At 42.4% G+C, this 15,847-nt stretch overlaps 1 protein-coding gene across 1 annotated transcript; it reads right to left on the bottom strand.

Annotated features, from left to right (window-relative positions):
- Nucleotides 1–340: 340 nt before the first annotated feature.
- On the bottom strand, nucleotides 341–14,544 carry LOC134848686 (mucin-17-like). Its single transcript, XM_063866203.1, has 3 exons — nucleotides 14,235–14,544; nucleotides 3,323–14,080; nucleotides 341–363 (listed from the first exon to the last, which is right to left on the bottom strand). Exons 1-3 carry the CDS (start codon nucleotides 14,542–14,544, stop codon nucleotides 341–343), a joined length of 11,091 nt encoding a protein of 3,696 aa, XP_063722273.1.
- Nucleotides 14,545–15,847: the final 1,303 nt, after the last annotated feature.

Here is a 15,847-nt window from a genome sequence, read left to right on the forward strand (position 1 = left end):
CGATCCTGAAGGCCTTCTTTGGGAGAGTCAAGAAAGGCATAACTGGTTTTCTACAAGGATTTGGTCAAACCAATTTCAGGTTACGCATGGTCACATGTCACCAGTTTCTCGTCTTTAAACATACTTCAAGTAGTTCAAACCGCCGCTCTCCGCTTTATAACGGTTGGTACAAAAATGAGTGCTACAGAACATTTACATTCTGAACGTAAAATTTTATATGTTGTACATAATTATAAACTACTTTCCGCTTAATTTACCTTATATCCTCTCAAACCCTTTAATTTTTAATCACCATCGCCCCACACCTCCCCAAAACTTCGCACGTCAATAAATGATGTGTTTAGTCCAGCAATAGAACATATCCTACAAGACACAGCAAATGAGTCTTTTACAACTGTTAAGACTTTAACGAGCTAAGTTCTTTCGCCGACCAAACCTACCAATCTCTTTTAAAACAGCTGCACACTAAAAAAATCAAGCAGGCAATTCAAAAAGGCCAACTGCAAAACAGACTAGAAAAACAAAAAATAATCAACAAATTTTTTTCGAAAATACTCAAAAGTCGTTCGAATTACGACTGAAAGGGCTTTAATATGATATATAGCTCGACCCATTCCGATGGTTATTTGTCGTGCTAGATAATGCGTGGAAAACAAAAAAAAAGTACTAAAACACAAAATTACAATACAAAGTTTCACCATCTTTTTTAAATTGTCGAACAATAAGTAATGAATCATCGCTGGAATAAATGTTTTTAGCGTTCCAGAGGTTTTTTCAAAATGTTTTTTACTGATTTAATATTCAAAATGTTTTGCTGGGCATGATTGCCTAAAATGAACTTCTATCGCGAAATAAAAAACTTTTGGTTGATCTATTTTTTTCTACATTTTTCCTTTCGATTTTCTTTGTTTTATGTTAGTGTGCATCGCAGTTACCGCATTGTGGAAATTAGGCACCCAAGCTTAAAAAAAAGTTAATTTTTTTTTGAAAAGGAATTCAACAGTCTTTTTTTTCGTTTCAGCAAATGTCTGTGCAAGTATTGTCTGACTAATTATTGCTCGCTTAACTTTTTTCCGTGCCGTTTCAATGCTTAACAATAGTTGCTTGAGGTGTATTTCCTTTAATTGAACTTCATCCGAGACATACGTTTGTTCGACAATGTTTTCTTTTTAATGTTATATGCGTGATGTATCGCAAGTGTTTCAAAGCTCCGCTTCGCCCTGTATAATCATTCTGTTTGAATGGAATTGTTCAAAGTTTTTTGAAATTCTTTTCATTTGTTTCATGACGCAGCGACACCGGGATATGTTTGCCCTACAGATGGCAGCCGTAGCAGCTTTCGATCCTTGTTTTGTGTCATTTTTGGGTACTTTGAGGAGGAGTTTTGACTTTCCACGTCATGCGATTACTATTAATTGTATTTTAACTTCATTGTATAAATTTGTCAGATGCGAAAAGAGACCGTATGACATGCACAAAAGTTTAGTTCCAGACTCGCTCATTTCACGCAAAAATGCACAGTGTTAGCTTAAATTACTCTTTTAATCAACCATAGGAGTCATATCCTATCTAGGTCATGTAATCATAACAAATAAACAGTTAGAAAAGAGTCAATGAATGTGAGTAAGTAGAAAAAAAACACCGGTTTGTGTTTTTTTTGGATCAATATATAAAATTTTTATTTCACTGAGAAATCTGGATCTGTTGGTAAACCTGGATTAATAGGTAAAACTTTTATTTCGGTTGGAAATCTGACAATTAAATTCGATTTTCTAAATTAGAAGTCGATCACGTTTTCTGTGGCCCTTACTTTTTTGCTTTTTGATAGTGGAGTTTGTCAAGTTTACATTTTTCACGGTTTGACTTTTGATTTCTTTTCAATTTCAGTTCAGTATAACAAAGGAACTGAACTGAACTTAAAACAGATCAAAAATCAAAAGTCAAACCGCGAAAAAGAAAGTTTGAGCCTGAAAAGACTTTTCCAGTAAAAAATTTTTTATCGCGCTCATCAAGTCTTGATATCTGTAGATTAATATCAAAACACTTCAAAAATCCGCCAAAAGTCTCATTTTCTTCCAAGAAATAACATATAGGCGGCTCGAACGTCAAGAAATTCCTTAACAAACCTTTGGGTTGAAAGGTTCCTTGGTAATTATATTCTAACTCAGCAACGCGGCGGCCCGATTTAATGCCTCCTTGTTACGCTTGCGATTAGCAAGGTTTATCAAATCGGAATGTAGATTTTTTTCGTTCAACAACTAGGTTAACGGACTCACTTGGTCTCTTGGTTCACAATAAATTCAAACTTTCTAAGCGTCTCTTGCACACTTAGTGTGGAGGTAACGATTACGCCTGGGGCGCCAAATGTCATGGGTTTGAATCTGACCAGGACCTGTTTTTTTTCAAACGGGAAATTTTCGGACATGTTTGCAGCAATTATTTCAGGCAACAAGTTTTCAGCCATTCCAGCCAACATTTTTTTAAGTTGTGGTTTCTTCGAAAAAAATTTCCGATTTCTTTGGATTTAGTGGTTCTTTTTTTTCCTGTCTGCTAGCTTGCTATGCTATTCTGTAGTAACGCAAGTGATGCGAAGCTCGACTTTGCCTCTGTGTCTAAAAATTCACCTTAGAATTTTCAAATGACTTCTTAGAAATTCAGACATACGTTTCTGCTTATCAGTTTAAAAATCTCCATTACCACAACTTCAATTGAATCTATTTGAATACTAAAATAAACAATAACTATTAGCTTGGTTGGTGTTGTTGATACTTTATTATTACCTCATAACATCATTTACCTAATTTAAGTCAGTTCCGGTGAGGATTGGCATTTCTGCGTGAAAAGATTGACTGAATACTAATATTACTATGATTATTAAATATAAATTTGTTTGTCACGACAATTGGAACTTTCATTCTATTGAACAAATTTTTGATCTGATTGATCCAACCGATGGGAATTTCTGGTCCCTGGGACGTTAAGTTGACTAGCTCTGATGAGCTTGTATTTATCAACTGCATTGTTGACAGCTTTTCGGATTTTGTCGTATTTTCCGGTCGAACTGTTGTAGTTATTTCAAGGTCAGGTTTCTCAGCTGTCGTATTTCTCGACCGAATTGACGTTGTCGATCTCAAATCCTGTTTCCATGTTGTCGTATTTCTTGGCCGAATAGTCGTTGTCGATGTGGAATCCGGTTTATAACTTGTGGTATTTCTTGGCCGAATCGTCGTTGTCGAAACGAAATCCGGTTCATCATTTGTCGTATTTCTCGGCCGAATGGTGGTTGTGTTAATCGGGCTCTCTTCGTTTTCTGATACCGTACTGTTCCGAGATCGAATAGTTGTCGTGCTCGATAGTTGCGACTCAACATAGGAAGTTGAGAAATCGGATTGGTATTGACTCTCTGAGTACGCAGAAATAGTCTGGCTAGCGTCTGAATGGGATCCGGTACTAATGAGTTCGTAGGTCGAAAGCGTGTCCGAAGATGTCTCTTCTGACGGAAGTGCTATGTCAGTTGACATGACACTATGAGCGGATGAAGTGTAAACACCACTAAAGGAGATCGATGAGTCCATAGAGTAACCAGTAGTACCCTCACTTGTATAATTGGAACTATCAGTTATTGAACTGCTTCTATGGTTAGCCGTAGTTTCAAATGTGGTTGAATTAAATCCAGCAGTATCTCCAGTGGTTGTAAAGTATGTCGAAGGAGCAGTAGTTTCTGCTTTTATAATGCTTGAGTTATATGCTGTAGATTCTGATGAATCAATGCTGTTTTTGGTAGCGGACTCTAGTTCCGAGGAAACAGTGTTCATTTCAGTTGTAGGCGGTCCTACCGATGTCTCCGCTGATGTTTCCAATTTTGAGGGCTCAAAATGCGTCGAGGTTTCTAATGATGGAGTCGCACTGTCTTCTGCAACAGAAGAACTTATGTTTTGAACTGTAACAAAAATTGAGGCTTGCGTTTCTGTAGATAAAGAGAAAACCGTGTTCGTAGCTGATGGTGATTTAGTTGCAGGCTCCTCTGACGTTGCTCTGGTTGTCGGCTGGACAAGCGATGAGTTTTCTGATGATGGAATCGAGGATTCACTCGCAGAAGAGGTATTGGAAGGTGCAAGGGCGACAACAGTCGTGACTTCTGTTTCAGTGGACGATGAAAAAAGTCTTTCACTTGTCGTTGTTTGTAATGAAACATTTTCGGATATCCCTGGTTCAGTTGAATTAAAAGTCCACACATTGTTAGTAGTTTGATTTGATTTATAACCCGCTACAGAAGTATTCGAGTTATCAGATGGAACGACAGTCGTGAATACCATTTCTGTTGTCGGTGAGTCCCCTGTTGCAGTTGTCAATCGGTTGGTTGAAGTTTGCTCTGAGGTTGAAAGTTCATTCAACTCGAATGTGGGTGATTCGGACGATCCAGAAGTGTTACTGCCTATGCGAGAATCGCCAGTCGTTATTTCTGTCGACAACAATGTCGTTTCTGCCGTAGGTTGCTCTGAAGCCTGCTCCATTGTTGATTCAATGGGCTCTATAGATGGCGATACTTCTGGCGACTGAGTCGGCTTATCTGCTGACATAGAATTACTTGAAATTCCAAGAGGGCCAGTCGACGTCAAATCTGTTATCAAGTACGAAGAACGTATCGTTCCATTTAATGTTGATTGAGCTGAAGGCTTCTCGGATGTCATTGGCTGACTCTGCTCAAAAGTCGATGTGTTTTCTGCTGTTAATTGAGTTAATAATTCCCCAGTAACAGAGATGCTAGGTATTTCAGAAAAAGAAGCAGTCGTGAATTCTGGAAATGTCGTTGATTCTTTCAGCTCTACTGATGTCCCTATTGGTGTTTCAGCAGTACTGTCAATTGTGAATTGTGTGAGTTGTGGCAATGTGGTTTTGTATGTGGATGATTGTTCCAAACTCTCCTCTGTCGTTGACTGCTCATTCATGGCAGTAGTCAACGATGCTTCTGGTGATGGAGTTGAATCAGTCACTGTCATAGAGCTGCTAGAATTTTCGAGTGGACCAGAAGTCTTACCATTAGTTTCTGTGGAAAGCGAGGTTACTGTTCCGTTTAATGATGTTTGCATGGCAGAACTCATTGCTGTTGCTGAATTATTTGGCACAAAAGTGGGTTCATTTGATTTAGATTGAGTTGAAAAGTTGTCTGTCACAGCGGTACTTGATAGATCGGAACGAATAACAGTCGTGACCTCTATTTCTGTGGACGACGAGTATTCAGTTATGGTTGTAGTTGGTTTTATTGAAGACTGTTCTGGCGGTGTTGGTTCTTTCATCTCAAGTGTTGTTGTGTATACAGGTGTTTGAGCGGATTTTTCCCCGGAAACAGTAGTACTCGCTTTTACGAGAGAAACATCAGTCGTGACTTCTGTTGACACTAAATTTATTTCGGTTATAGATGTTTGCTCCAACGTCTGATCCGAAGTTGAGAGCCCATTTGGCACATTAGTTGACGAGATTTTTTCCGATTGACTTGTTTCTGCTACAGAATTACTGAAGGGTGATTGAAAAGAAGGCGTTTCCGACAATGCTGATTCTGTCGTCTCAAAATTTGACGCATTTTCTGCTGACTGAGTTGATGAATCGCCAGTGCGAAATGTATTTGTTTCATCAGGAGGAATGAAAGTCGTAACCCGTGTTTCTGTGGAAGTCGAGTAAGTAGTTGGTGTGGGTGGTACATGTCCTGAAGTCTGCTGTGACATTGATGGTTCCTGTAACTCGAGCGTCGTCATTTCAATTGGCGTTTGGGCTGATGTATTCCCGGTAAAGGATGTACCCGAATCTACGGCTGGACCACCCGTGTTGATTTCTGTCGATGCTAAATCGTTTTTGGTTGTAGATTGTGGCACCAAAGTTTGCTCTGACGTTAAGAGTCCACCCGGCTGAAAAGTGGACGAGGCGTTCGTTGATGGATTTGTTTGCTCAACTGTCACATTACTACTGAATCTTTCGGGAGGAAAAGTGGACGAGGTGTTCGTTGATGAATTTGTTTCCTCAACTGTTACAGTACTACTGAATCTTTCGGGAGTTTCTAGCGACATGTTTTCACTCAAAGTTGGTTGTAGAGAAGGCCTATCCGTTCTTCCTGACTCAGTGACCGCAAACGATAAGTCGCCAGTTTGAGACGTATTCATATTTTCAGGGGTAGCGACATCTGTGGCTTGTGTTTCCATGGACGATGAAAGTTTACTTGCGGTAGTCGGTAGGCTTCCTGAAGCCTGCTCTGATGTTTTTGTCGACGACATAGCCGTTTCGATGATTGGGGTTAGCTCTGAAATCTGCTCTGATGTTGACTGTTTGTTCAGCTCAAGCGTCGTGGTCTGTATACCTTCGGCAGTAGAAGTACTCGCACTATTGAGAGAACTTCCGGCCATGGTTTTTGTGGGCCATATAGCCGTTTCGATGGTTGGGGATAGCTCTGTAATCTGCTCTGATGTTGACTGTTTGTTCAATTCAAGTGTCGTGGTGCGTATATCTTCGACAGTAGAAGTACTCGCACTCATGGGAGAACTACCGGCCGTGGTTTTTGTCGGCATTATAGCCGTTTCGTTGGCTGGGGGTAGCTCTGAAATCTGCTTTGATGTTGACTGTTTATTCAACTCAAGTGTCGTGGTGTGTATATCTTCGACAGTAGAAGTACTCGCACTCATGGGAGAACTACCGGCCGTGGTTTTTGTTGTCGTTATAGCCGTTTCGTTGGCTGGGGGTAGCTCTGAAATCTGCTCTGATGTTGACTGTTTATTCAACTCAAACGTCGAGGTGCGTATACTTTCGGCAATCGAAGTGCTTGCACTCACGAGAGAATTACCGGCTGTGGTTTTTAACGGTGACATAGCCGTTTCGATGGTTGGGGATAACTCTGTAATCTGCTCCGATGTTGACTGTTTATTCAACTCAGATGTCATGGTGTGTATATCTTCGGCAGTAGAAGTATTCTCACTTTTGAGAGAACTACCGGCCGTGGTTTTTGTAGGCGGTATAGCCGTTTCGATGGTTGGGGGTAGCTCTGAAATCTGCTCTGATGTTGACTGTTTTTTCAACTCAAGTGTCGTGGTGTGTATACCGTCTGCAATCAAAGTGCTTGCACTCACGAGAGAATTAGCGGCTGTGGTTTTTAACGGCGACATAGCCGTTTCGATGGTTGGGGATAGCTCTGTAGTCTGCTTTGATGTTGACTGTTTGTTCAATTCAAGAGTCGTGGTGTGTATATCTTCGGCCGTAGAAGTAGTCCCACTCATGGGAGAACTAGCAACCGTCGTTTTTGTCGTCGTTATAGCCGTTTCGTTGGCTGGGGGTAGCTCTGAAATCTGCTCTGATGTTGACTGTTTATTCAATTCAAGCGTTTTGGTGCGTATACTATCGGCAGTGGAAGTACTCGCAATAGTGAGAGAACTACCGGTCGTGGTTTTTGTGGGCGATATAGCCGTTTCGATGATTGGAGGTAGCTCTGAAATCTGCTCTGATGACTGTTTTTTCAACTCAAGCGTCGTGGTGGTGTGAATACTTTCGGCAGTAGAAGTACTCGCACTATTGAGAGAACTACCAGCCGTGGTTTTTGTCGGCGATATAGCCGTTTCGATGGTTGGGGGTAGCTCTGAAATTTGCTCTGATGTTGACTGTTTATTCAGCTCAAGTGTCTTGGTGTGTATACCATCGGCAATTGAAGTGCTTGCACTCACGAGAGAATTACCGGCTGTGGTTTTTGTCAGCGATATAGCTGTTTCGATAGTTGGGGGTAGCTCTGAAATCTGCTCTGATGATGACTGTTTGTTTAGGTCAAGCGTAGTGGTTTGTATACCTTCGGCAGTAGAAGTACTCGCACGATTGAGAGAACTGGCCACTGTGGGTTTTGAGGGCGATTGAGCCGTTCCGATGGTTGGTGGTAGCTCTGAAATCTGCTCTGATGACTGTTTTTTCAACTCAAGCGTCGTGGTGTTGTGAATACTTTCGGCAGTAGAAGTACTCGCACTATTGAGAGAACTACCAGCCGTGGTTTTTGTCGGCGATGTAGCCGTTTCGATGGTTGGGGGTAGCTCTGAAATCTGCTCTGATGTTGACTGTTTATTCAGCTCAAGTGTCTTGGTGTGTATACCGTCGGCAATTGAAGTGCTTGCACTCACGAGAGAATTACCGGCTGTGGTTTTTGTCAGCGATATAGCTGTTTCGATAGTTGGGGGTAGCTCTGAGATCTGCTCTGATGATGACTGTTTGTTTAGGTCAAGCGTAGTGGTTTGTATACCTTCGGCAGTAGAAGTACTCGCACTATTGAGAGAACTGGCCACTGTGGGTTTTGAGGGCGATTGAGCCGTTCCGATGGTTGGTGGTAGCTCTGAAATCTGCTCTGATGTTGACTGTTTATTCAGCTCAAGTGTCTTGGTGTGTATACCGTCGGCAATTGAAGTGCTCACACTCACGAGAGAATTACCGGCTGTGGTTTTTGTCAGCGATATAGCTGTTCCGATGGTTGGGGGTAGCTCTGAAATCTGCTCTGATGATGACTGTTTGTTTAGGTCAAGCGTAGTGGTTTGTATACCTTCGGCAGTAGATGTACTCGCACTTTTGAGAGAACTGGTGGCTGTGGGTTTTGAGGGCGATTGAGCCGTTCCGATGGTTGGTGGTAGCTCTGAAATCTGCTCTGACGTTGACTGTTTACTAAACTCAAGCGTTGTGGTGCGTATACTATCGGCAGTGGAAGTACTCACACTTACTAGAGAACTTGCAGCCGTAGTTTTTGTCGGCGATATAGCCGTTTCGATAAATGGGGGTAGCTCTGAAATCTGCTCTGATGACTGTTTTTTCAACTCAAGCGTCGTGGTGTTGTGAATACTTTCGGCAGTAGAAGTACTCGCACTATTGAGAGAACTACCAGCCGTGGTTTTTGTCGGCGATGTAGCCGTTTCGATGGTTGGGGGTAGCTCTGAAATCTGCTCTGATGTTGACTGTTTATTCAGCTCAAGTGTCTTGGTGTGTATACCGTCGGCAATTGAAGTGCTTGCACTCACGAGAGAATTACCGGCTGTGGTTTTTGTCAGTGATATAGCTGTTTCGATAGTTGGGGGTAGCTCTGAAATCTGCTCTGATGATGACTGTTTGTTTAGGTCAAGCGTAGTGGTTTGTATACCTTCGGCAGTAGAAGTACTCGCACTATTGAGAGAACTGGCCACTGTGGGTTTTGAGGGCGATTGAGCCGTTCCGATGGTTGGTGGTAGCTCTGAAATCTGCTCTGATGTTGACTGTTTATTCAGCTCAAGTGTCTTGGTGTGTATACCGTCGGCAATTGAAGTGCTTGCACTCACGAGAGAATTACCGGCTGTGGTTTTTGTCAGCGATATAGCTGTTTCGATGGTTGGGGGTAGCTCTGAAATCTGCTCTGATGATGACTGTTTGTTTAGGTCAAGCGTAGTGGTTTGTATACCTTCGGCAGTAGATGTACTCGCACTTTTGAGAGAACTGGTGGCTTTGGGTTTTGAGGGCGATTGAGCCGTTTCGATGGTTGGTGGTAGCTCTGAAATCTGCTCTGACATTGACTGTTTACTAAACTCAAGCGTTGTGGTGCGTATACTATCGGCAGTGGAAGTACTCACACTTACTAGAGAACTTGCGGCCGTAGTTTTTGTCGGCGATATAGCCGTTTCGATAGTTGGGGGTAGCTCTGAAATCTGCTCTGATGACTGTTTTTTCAACTCAAGCGTCGTGGTGTTGTGAATACTTTCGGCAGTAGAAGTATTCGCACTATTGAGAGAACTACCAGCCGTGGTTTTTGTCGGCGATGTAGCCGTTTCGATGGTTGGGGGTAGCTCTGAAATCTGCTCTGATGTTGACTGTTTATTCAGCTCAAGTGTCTTGGTGTGTATACCGTCGGCAATTGAAGTGCTTGCACTCACGAGAGAATTACCGGCTGTGGTTTTTGTCAGCGATATAGCTGTTTCGATGGTTGGGGGTAGCTCTGAAATCTGCTCTGATGATGACTGTTTGTTTAGGTCAAGCGTAGTGGTTTGTATACCTTCGGCAGTAGATGTACTCGCACTTTTGAGAGAACTGGTGGCTTTGGGTTTTGAGGGCGATTGAGCCGTTTCGATGGTTGGTGGTAGCTCTGAAATCTGCTCTGACATTGACTGTTTACTAAACTCAAGCGTTGTGGTGCGTATACTATCGGCAGTGGAAGTACTCACACTTACTAGAGAACTTGCGGCCGTAGTTTTTGTCGGCGATATAGCCGTTTCGATAGTTGGGGGTAGCTCTGAAATCTGCTCTGATGACTGTTTTTTCAACTCAAGCGTCGTGGTGTTGTGAATACTTTCGGCAGTAGAAGTATTCGCACTATTGAGAGAACTACCAGCCGTGGTTTTTGTCGGCGATGTAGCCGTTTCGATGGTTGGGGGTAGCTCTGAAATCTGCTCTGATGTTGACTGTTTATTCAGCTCAAGTGTCTTGGTGTGTATACCGTCGGCAATTGAAGTGCTTGCACTCACGAGAGATTTACCGGCCGTGGTTTTTGTCAGCGATGTAGCTGTTTCGATAGTTGGGGGTAGCTCTGAAATCTGCTCTGATGATGACTGTTTGTTTAGGTCAAGCGTAGTGGTTTGTATACCTTCGGCAGTAGAAGTACTCGCACTATTGAGAGAACTGGCCACTGTGGGTTTTGAGGGCGATTGAGCCGTTCCGATGGTTGGTGGTAGCTCTGAAATCTGCTCTGATGTTGACTGTTTATTCAGCTCAAGTGTCTTGGTGTGTATACCGTCGGCAATCGAAGTGCTTGCACTCACGAGAGAATTACCGGCTGTGATTTCTGTCAGCGATATAGCTGTTTCGATGGTTGGGGGTAGCTCTGAAATCTTCCCTGATGATGACTGTTTGTTTAGGTCAAGCGTAGTGGTTTGTATACCTTCGGCAGTAGATGTACTCGCACTTTTGAGTGAACTGGTGGCTGTGGGTTTTGAGGGCGATTGAGCCGTTCCGATGGTTGGTGGTAGCTCTGAAATCTGCTCTGACGTTGACTGTTTATTCAACTCAAGTGTCGTTGTGTGTATACTGTCGCCAATCGGAGTGCTTGCACTCACGAGAGAATTATTGGCTGTGGTTTTTGTCTGCGACACAGGCGTTTCGATGGTTGGTGGTAGCTCTGTAATGTTCTCTGATGTTGACTGTTTGTTCAGCTCAAGCTTCGTGGTGTGTATATCTTCGGTATTTGAAAAACTCGCACTATTGAAAGAACTACCAGCCGTGGTTTTTGTGGGCGAAATAGCCGTTTCGATGGTTGGGGGTCGCTCTGAAATCTGCTCTGATGTTGACTGTTTATTCAACTGAAGCGTCGTGGTGTGCATACTTTCGGCATTGGAAGTACTCGCAATATTGAGAAAACTACCGGTCGTAGTTTTTGTCGGCGATATAGTCGTTTCGATGGTTGGGGGTAGCTCTGAAATCTGCTCTGATGTTGACTGTTTATTCAGCTCAAGTGTCTTGGTGTGTATACCGTCGGCAATTGAAGTGCTTGCACTCACGAGAGAATTACCGGCTGTGCTTTTTGTCAGCGATATAGCTGTTTCGATGGTTGGGGGTAGCTCTGAAATCTGCTCTGATGATGACTGTTTGTTAAGGTCAAGCGTAGTGGTTTGTATACCTTCGGCAATCGAAGTGCTAGCACTCACGAGAGAATTATTGGCTGTGGTTTTTGTCGGCGACCCAGGCGTTTCGATGGTTGGTGGTAGCTCTGTAATTTGCTCTGATGTTGACTGTTTGTTCAGCTCAAGCGTCGTGGTGTGTATATCATTGGCAGTGGAAGTGCTCACACTCACGAGAGAATTACCGGCTGTGGTTTTTGTCGGCGACAAAGCCGTTTCGATAGTTGGGGGTAGCTCTGTAATCTGCTCTGAAGTTAAGTGGTCAACCAGCGCAGTAGTGAGCAAGCCATGTGATGACTGACTCGATCTATCCCCAGCTTCTGAAGATATCGAAAGTGTCGTTTTTCTTATAGTTGATTTTTTTGAAGGTTTTTCGGACGTGGCTGTTCCATTTGACTCAAAGGTCGATGTGTTTTGTGTTGTTTCAGTTGACCATTTCGCTGTAACTGAAGCACTTAAGTTTTCCGGAGCAGCGACAGAAGTAACCTCTGTTTCTGTGGATGCCGAGTAAAACGTTTCCGCTGTCGTTTGTTGCATCGAAGGGTTCTCTGATGTTGCTGGTTCAGCCGGATCGAAGATTGACGAGTTCGCTATTGATAGACTCCCTGAAACGGAGGTGTTCGTTTTTTCAGGAGTGATCGTCGTGTTAACCGTTTCCACTGACGTTTGGGTTACTTTTGTTTTAACCGAAGTCTCAGCTTCAGTTGTCTCGAAAATCGTTGAGTTCTCATTTAATTGCAACGATGTGCCACCGGCTGTTGAAGCACGTGACGTAGTCAGGATCTCAACATCGTTGGACGGAGAAAGCGTTGTTTCGGTTGTCGCATGCTCTGGCACAGTATCTTGATGCGCTGGTGATTCGTTTGTCACAAACGTCGGCGAGTTTTCTGATTCTTGATTAGACGTGTTCGCTCCAACAGATGTGGTCAAAACATCGATTAGACTAGAAGTTGCTGCAGACGTCGAAAAAATAACCGTTGTTGGCGGCTTTAGTAAAGTTGTATCAGCTGTAATTGATTCTTTAGTTGAGTCGATAGTTGACGATAAAAGTAACGATTGAGTCAATGTTCCGGCTGCAACTGATGTCTCTGAATTTTCAAGAGAGCTTGCTGTTGGGAGTTCCGCGGTTACAGTTGTACGAGTTGTCATTCCATCTGGTTTTGGGTTTTCTGAAATCGTTTCTGCTGTCAATGTTACACTGGGACCCGAACTTTGAAAAGTTTGGTTGGATTCGGTTGTTGTTTCCACTGCGTTTGACGTTCCGGTGTTTTCAAAAGAAAGTGTAGGTGTGAACTTCCTTTGTTCTGATGAAGTTAATAACTCTTCATTCGTTGATTGTGGTTGTGAAATTATTTCTGCTGTATGCGTTTCGGCTATTGTCGAGATACTTTGAGATTGAACCGTTGTCTCATCTACTAAAGATGTGCTCGATTTTTCTGGAGCACTGGCAGTTACCGTATCCGGTTCTATGGCACCTCCTGTTTTGGTATTTGTTGGTTTTACTGATGTTTGTGTTTCATTTGGCTCGACAATAGGCGTGATTTGAGACGAAGCTTGGCTGAAGATGTCACCAGGTTCAGAAGAAGTCGATGTTTCGCGATCATTGGTTATAATTTTGCTGTTTGTGCTTGTTGAGAAACTGTTTTCGTTTGACGGTTCAACTGGAGTCGTGTCATGTTTAGCGGACAGAGTAGAATAGCTACTTATTGAAATCTTTGGCGATGCAATTGTGGTCGCAGCTTGTTCTGGGTTACTCGTCGTTCCAATTTGAGTTATGGTGACAAAATCTGTCTCAGGAAGTTCGGATTTACCACTTATTAAAGTCGATGATTTGTCAGCAGAAGTTTGGTCTGGGATTGTCTCTGCTTTTGTAGAACTATCTCCTGAGGGAGTTTGAACTGAACTGTACGCAGCTGCACTACTTGCTGTCGTTTTTGTGCCCTCGGCTATTTTTTGTGTTACAGTTGTAGTGTCTTCGGCTATTGTCGATTCGGGAATTACTGGTAGGCTACCACTTGACCCAGATGATTGAATAAACGCCGTTGTGGCCTCTAACGTGGTGACATCAGGCATCGTTGGTGTTGCATTTGAAACATCTTTGGTTGTTGTCGGTTCTGGTGCTGTCGGTTCTGTTGATGTCGGTTCTTGTGTTGTCGGTTCTTGTGTTGTCGGTTCTGGTGCTGTCGGTTCTGGTGCTGTCGGTTCTGTTGATGTCGGTTCTGTTGATGTCGGTTCTTGTGTTGTCGGTTCTTGTGTTGTCGGTTCTGGTGCTGTCGGTTCTGGTGCTGTCGGTTCCAGTGTTTTCGTTCCTGGTGTTGTCGGATGATCACCGTTTGCCTTCGTTGTTGGTGTAGCTTCCGAAGTCGTGATTGCTGGTTCGGTGACGTCTGGGACTTTCGTCTTTTCTTCAGCCGTCTCAGGAACTGTACTTCTGGTCACTGAAACAACAAGTACTATTGATAAACTCGTTGCGCCTGCTCGTAAACTGCTTTCAGTGGCGGTCACATGAGATGTAAAATCCTTTTCTGTCTACCGATCTCTTCCTGATCATTGATGTGGGGGGCATGTTGAAGTTGAAATTATGTTTTTTACTTGCGTCGATGTGCACGTCGGTTTGGATATTGGTGTTTTTGTTCTTACCATTCGAGCTATCAGAGTTATCACCATTCTCGCTTCCACTGCTTCCTGGACTTCCACTGACTCCAGAGCCTGATCCGCCTTCACTGGCTGGTGACTCTAAATCTCCAATTGATTCGCCATGACTGGAGGACACTACTGATGAGGCGGGACTTTCTTGTGTGGAAGGTGTGATCGAAATTGAATCGGTTTTTTCACTGTTGTTAATAGTATTTAAACTATTCGTCACTGCACTTGTTTGCGAATTCGTTCCAGCAGTATCCATTGTAACTGTAATATTGCTTAGAGTTGCAGTAATTGAATCAGAAATGTCAGTTTCTGTCGAAGTAGATGGACTATTATTATCTGCTGACGTTTCCGATTCAGTTTCCAATGTAGTACTCGACGTCAGTTCGTCAAGTTTTGTACTTTCGGGCGAAATCGAAAAAGTTTGGGGAACGATTGTGGTCGTTAAGAGTTCCTCAACATCCGATAGAGTTGCTAGTGTCGTAAAAAAGGATTGTATAAATGTGCTTGTTGAAAACGAGCTTATCAAATCCGTAAATGTTTGGCTCGATGTGTGAACAGTATTTTCCTCTGTGGGGTTTTCCTCTGTTTCTCCTGTTCTCTCACTGGTTGCTGGATCTGTAGAAACAACAAAACTGCTAAAAACACATTTTTAAATTGTATTAAATTTGAAGCTGTGCGGCGAGGACAGTAGCGTGCTTAATTTTTTGATGTTTGTTTTTCGGGAAAATTTAGAACTGTAATAGATTGACGTGTTTTGGTGTACTGATTACAAATGTTTCAAGGCAATACAAACCAGCGTATACATCAAGGACCCATAAAAACAAGTCAGGTTCTTGATTCCTATCTTACACCTTTTTAACTGTTCTAAACGTTGAGCTCTAGTGAAAAAAGACTGCTTCTGCCCGGTAAGCTGGTTTTTTGTATTTTTTAAATCCATAACCTAATCTAATGTTGATGTCTAAACTAGTTGACTAGTACTGTCGGCTGCAATTTCGAAGTTTCTCGTTTATTTATTGCTTCATTTTTCATGTCGTTTGTCTTAATATAATTGTAAAGTATTTATTGCTAACCAGTCGTAATCAATAAATAACTTTTTTAACCTTGTAAATTTTGACTGTTCATAGTCAGTCCCACCTTTATAGAAAATGAACGAAATTAAGTTCATCTCCAACTAAATGTTTTTTTTTAGTATTTCTTAGCATCTATTGAGCCTTAGGAAATGAGAGCAAACTAAGATCAGTGCAGGAAAACTATCTGGCCGAAAATTAGATATTGTGACGAACAGACGGTGTATTCAATTTGAAACTAATCGAGTTATCCACCAATCAGAATTAACTCATGTGGTGTGACCATCGAGTCTCAAAAAAGACCTTTAAAACTAAAAATAATTTAGATTACGAATTTAAATCAAAGACTTCAAATTCTACGTCTCAATACATCCGACGAGTAATTTTTTATAGTCTTCAAAAAAAATACGAGCGCAAATAACTAGGCAGCATTAGTTATTGAAAGATTCAAATTTTATTAATCACATTCCAATCACATTGCAAAAAACTAGT

Source organism: Symsagittifera roscoffensis, chromosome 6, assembly GCF_963678635.1.
Source record: "Symsagittifera roscoffensis chromosome 6, txSymRosc1.1, whole genome shotgun sequence".
In the NCBI taxonomy this organism is placed as follows: domain Eukaryota; kingdom Metazoa; phylum Xenacoelomorpha; order Acoela; family Convolutidae; genus Symsagittifera; species Symsagittifera roscoffensis.